Below are 5339 nucleotides of genomic sequence, written 5' to 3'. Positions count from 1 at the left end.
TTGGCGACAATTTAGTCGCTTGTGATTCTTGTTTATTTTGAGCTCTGTACAACGACCCCGATAAGAGAGAGGTCGCTGACGTATTGAGTTTGTTGACATACTCATAGGCGCCATTACGGGTGACCGTCGCTATACTTTGGCAAGCTGTATTTCGTTATTGTGACGTCGCAGTGACGTAATTTTTGGATGACGTCATCAGGTAGGGGTCAGGAATCATATATCCAAAAATTGTTACGCCACGCCCACTAGAAGTTATTCAGGTAAGAAAGTACATGAGACCCCACAATAAATCCCTGACTATCCTATATCCTAACATAATGATTCCCTAGCTACATTATAAACATAGCAAAATCTACTAACTACAAAACACACTCAACTAAATCCTAAAACACCGGCAAAGCATATGACTGCAGATTGCACCATCACAGCTCGTCTCCGCTCACGCAGAACCGAGAGCAATACAAGAAACTAACTATAGAACAAGAGTCGTCGTCGGTCGATTGCCTCAGCCAATAGCGTGCAAGACAAACATATTGCGACATAGCTACTATTCCCACTCTCTCGAATACGATAAAGAAATAAACAAGAACTACCAAAATGCGACCTGCGTCCATTACAGTAGCCATGGTAACAGCAGTTGGTTATTGAATAACAAACAGAAAGATAAAGTCGAGTTAGGTATTCCAATCGAAAATTGCGGAAATAGTGTTATATTTTGACGCCGTACCGAGTACGGCATAGGAGGGTAGAGACCGCCGGAAAGTATAAGTGAATTCAGTAGCACTCAGAATTTGAGTGATTTTCAAATATAAGCTCGTAGGTCTCTACCGAAGCTGGAGGCAGATGTATACATGAAAATGTGACAAAAATGGGCAAAAAAACAATAAAAGGTAAGCATTATTCTGGTAGATGCTAAGCTATTAATCATAGGATGGATCCAGTACAAAAGCGCATGAGACAACAAAATGCACTAGAAATATACAAATAGGATGATGAGAACCACTATAGTACCGGTAAGGTATCATGCTATATTAGTTAAAATAAAGTTGCACTTAGTAAACACCAATAATTGATAATAGTATCTTAATAAATAACAACAAGAGAGCTACGAACAAATATATGGACACGTTAGACCAGAGCGAATCAGTCTTTACCGGTACCTTTGACGCTACCGGTACGGTACCCTCAAAAAAGTTCTGAATTTCCAGTAGCAAGAATTTTGCAGAATCAAAACGTACAGCCAGTCATGACACTGACTAAAATCCGTGTTCCCATGGATAAAAAATTATACAGCAAAATTTTAGACGAAATATCAAATTTCATAGAATTCACGCAAAATTTTGAAATAAATAAAAGTAATAAATAGCCTTCTAGCGAAGAAATTAATCTTTAACCACTGAAAATTTCAAAGCAATTGGTCCAGTATTCGAAGATAAAAGCGATTTTTTAAAAACGTGTCAAAGAACAAGAACAACAACAACATAATATTGAAACGATCGTTATGGCCACTAAACGTGTCCAATAATACGAGTTAACGCTTGTAGTATTAAGAGATAGTTGTTTATTAAGCGTTAACTCAAAGATAGGCACTTGTGTGTGACTGTATGACCACGGAAATCTGAGTTAGATTGGAGGTAAGAATACTGGCGATAAATAAAGCAGTTCAAAAATTCTATAAGATTGCGCACATCAACATATATAGAGTAGAACAAGAATAGGGATGAATTATGATGATTCCACAGTAACATTGCAATATATAAAATACAACAAGCATTTAACAGCAAATAAACAGGTCTCTTCATTACAGGCAGGCTGTGGATCGAGTTGAATATGACCTTGATGGACACAAAGCAAGGATAAAATATGAAACAGCGACTTGGAAAATTCAGGTGGGTTGGTAAGAGGAAATCAGGAATTTTTTATAATTAAATTTGAAAGTTATGTAAGATGACTCACGTAGGTCTTGGGGTAGACTGATCCAAATTGAAACACCTTGATATTTCAAAGAATTTTGGGATTTGCTTAGTGAGAAGCGAGGTACAAAAAAATTACTCTTTGTTGAGGAGCGGGTGTTATATTTATGCACTGAACTTAGGGTGAGAAAATACTGGTCGAAAGCCGCTGGCAATTGATTGTTTTGGAATTGGTGCATAATCTTAGAAATTTCTAGTTTGTAGATGTCATGTAATTTTAGTACTCTATGCTTATAATATAGATTGTTTAAATTGGAACGTAAAGGTGCCCAAGAAAGGATTCTAATGGCCCTATTTTGTAAGACTTCCAATTTACGCATGTTAACTTTAGCTGTAGAACCCCATGCCGCTATGGCATACTGAATGTGGGCCTGGAAAAGTGCGAAGTAAATGGTTCTTAGTGTTGTATCCTGTAAGTAATATCTAAGCTTACCCAGGATCCCTACCTATATTGTAGATATTTCATCAAACATCTGTATACACTTCGTCTGATCATCCTGTAGATTTCTTAGTTTTGAACACCTCCTCATAGAGGCATTGAGATAGCTTTGGTTCCAACTGTCTTACCGTTTCGGCATAGTATTCACAATTTTTAGAGCAATATAGATACAATGTCGTATGAGTTCTTAATCCACTGCATAGCTAATTAACCATTCTTTATTTAAGGCATGAAAAATACAAAGATACGGTTACTGCGTTTTCAATCGGAGTCGGGAATGGAATATCTTTAAACGAATTACGAACGATCGCAAACGGTGGCACGGGAGACGACAGGGTTTTTACTTTTAGTGGTTTCAATGAATTGCAAAAGCATTCTTCAGATTTGATAACTGTTCTCATTATTTCGGCAGGTAGGTCCATGTCATTTACTGATATGAATTTTGCTTTAAGGTGAACCGAAATAACCACAACAAACAATTGAAATCGGATACGAACAAAAACCTTCGAATAAGAAAATATTGAAGAATGTATTTAAATTATTAAGTGCTGTTATTCGATAACATTTTTGCCCATATATCTATAGGGAATTGTTTAGGTATGGATTTGTAACCCTCATGCTGATGTAGTGACTTAGCCTTTTCTAAAAGTTAATTAAACTTGCTTAGATCTGATATGGAGTTCATGGTCATCTTGCTCAACATCTTGTTCACCTGGTATTCAGATGCGAACAATTACTTTCCGCAATACAACGAGAACACTAAATGGAAGCGCCATTGTTAATCAGGTAAACAAATTTGAATTATGTGTAGAGATATTCTAGATTAGTTTTTGAATAAAATTGAATCAAGAATTTTGTTGCTCCTGTACATTTATAAATCTTATTAAATACTACAGCAAATTTTTTTTTCATTCAAACACGTATAATAAGGGAAAAATATAGATAATTAAATTGGTAATGTTATTATTTATTAGCCAAATATCCGTAATGAAAATATTGGGCGGTTTCCGAAAACGACCTGAACAAGATGTTGCTTTGAAGTCATGTCTTGCGTACAAAATCAAGATAGCATTCAAAGTTAGCAAAAAAAAAAAAACTATTGAAACGCTTCATGACTCAAATAAAACAATCTGCCCATTTTGAGTCACGAATCAAATTAGTTTTCGCATTTCGGATATCATCCATATTATAATATTAAATGGCACTGTTAAAAACTTGTATTAAAACAGTTGCATGGGTGAAATCACATATTTGATATCCATCAGAGCTGTATTTTATTACACACAGACAAAAGCATGCAACGAAGATTTGTGCTCGCTCTACTATGACAATGACTTGCGATGTGCAGGCTCTGGTATCATTCCCAACCAGTGCTCTGTGGATGTATTCAGAAAATTTCTGCTGAAGAATGTTAATTGGGACGAAATAGGACAAGATGAAAGTAAGTGTTTTATGTTTCGATGGGGCAATTTAACAATTAAAATCATCAAATGAAAAAACAAATATTTAAACTAGTAAAAGAGGATAGAAGTTTAAACAATCCGAATGATTCATCAATTTAATTAATATTCTTGTTTTCAGAAATATTTGAATCACCAGTTAAAGGACTGAGAATGAAACTCAAACAAATCAAATCACCAGGAATGAACATAAAATTAGTGAATATAGAAAGATATGACGCCATGAAGCCTTAGGAAGACCATGACATGAATATAAAGTTGTATTAAAACTGCTCATTCGATAATTATTCATAACCATGTTAATATTTTCCACTGATTATGTTTCAGCAGTCTGAAAACGTTTGTACTTTTGCATTTCTGTTACGACTCTGAAAAGTTTACAAGTTTTTCATTTGTCTTATGATATTTCGTTTTCCCATAAGTAAACTATTTTGCAAGAAATTATATGAATAATATATATATATACATCTGTTCATTTATTTCAACATGTTATCCATTAAACAATGACAGTGTATCCACTGATAATGCTCCAGCAGTTTGAAAATGTGTGTATTTCTTCGTATTCTATTACAAATGTATAAACTATTTTATTGTATAAATTGACAATTTGCTATATTGTTATTCTTCATTGTATGCGGATTTTTCGCTATCCCTTTGGTAAACTACTTTGCAGTGAATTGGTTTAATTTCAACGAATGATATTTTGTGGGGATATTTTGTTCTTGCTTTTTAATCATCATTTGTACATGTTTGATTTAATTTTTGGACAGAATAAAAAAAATAAAAAAAAATTAAATGATTTGCATGAAGTCTGCTGTAAACATTTACAGCCATTGGGGTTGGGGCGCATTATGTAATTCTGTTGCCAAATACATTCTGTATCGTGTAAATCAGTTGTCTGAAAACGGTATTTACCACTTGGCCAAATATACACATTTCGGTAGTGTGCGTACGCAATCATTTTCGACTATGAACAATCGCAGCATTAAATTATATGACGCACTTGCGCCTCCTGTTCCTGCGCTGAACACCTGACTCAGTAAAATATGTATGTAACTGTTTCTGATCTATTATAAACAATTAATTTTTTTTATCTATTTATCAGCAATGTGAAGGATAATACGGGCCGACCCCGGAATAAAAATGTTCAGTTATATTTAATGCTCATAATACGATCCCAAGCTTTTAATTTCTTGAGTTAAACTCAAATACAGAATCGTTTTATTCAACTTTATATTCAAACTCATATCGTTCTTTGTAAGTATCATAACTGTAAACATAGGACGATTTACAATGCTGTCCATGCATTAAATACCTGCGCCTAAGGATTGAGTCTGAATTTTCGATGCGCACGATTTTTAGGGCTCCCGGAGTTGTTGATTATGACAATTTAATTTGAAAAGACTATCATAATTTGAATACACTGACATGATAGACGAGTAATTAAACTTATTCACAAAATTTCAT

At 34.4% G+C, this 5339-nt stretch overlaps 1 protein-coding gene across 3 annotated transcripts; it reads left to right on the top strand.

Moving 5' to 3' along the window:
- The first annotated feature begins 624 nt into the window (after window positions 1-624).
- LOC120326825 (uncharacterized) lies at window positions 625-4567 on the top strand. 3 transcript variants are annotated; one of them, XM_039393173.2, is made up of 6 exons: window positions 625-890; window positions 1808-1889; window positions 2640-2824; window positions 3080-3198; window positions 3700-3853; window positions 3994-4567. In XM_039393173.2, the coding sequence occupies exons 2-6, from the start codon at window positions 1864-1866 to the stop codon at window positions 4104-4106; spliced, it is 597 nt and encodes a 198-aa protein (XP_039249107.2). In that variant the 5' UTR covers window positions 625-890; window positions 1808-1863; the 3' UTR covers window positions 4107-4567. The 3 variants fall into 3 exon arrangements, with proteins under 3 accessions (XP_039249107.2, XP_077967966.1, XP_077967965.1); XM_078111840.1 differs by lacking the exon at window positions 625-890 and adding an exon at window positions 1341-1634; XM_078111839.1 differs by lacking the exon at window positions 625-890 and having other exon boundaries at window positions 1341-1889.
- Window positions 4568-5339: the final 772 nt, after the last annotated feature.

The sequence above is a fragment of the Styela clava genome, chromosome 4, assembly GCF_964204865.1.
Source record: "Styela clava chromosome 4, kaStyClav1.hap1.2, whole genome shotgun sequence".
Taxonomy (NCBI): domain Eukaryota; kingdom Metazoa; phylum Chordata; class Ascidiacea; order Stolidobranchia; family Styelidae; genus Styela; species Styela clava.
The sequence above is the reverse complement of the archived record's forward strand: the minus strand, read 5'-3'. Positions and strand labels throughout refer to the sequence as shown.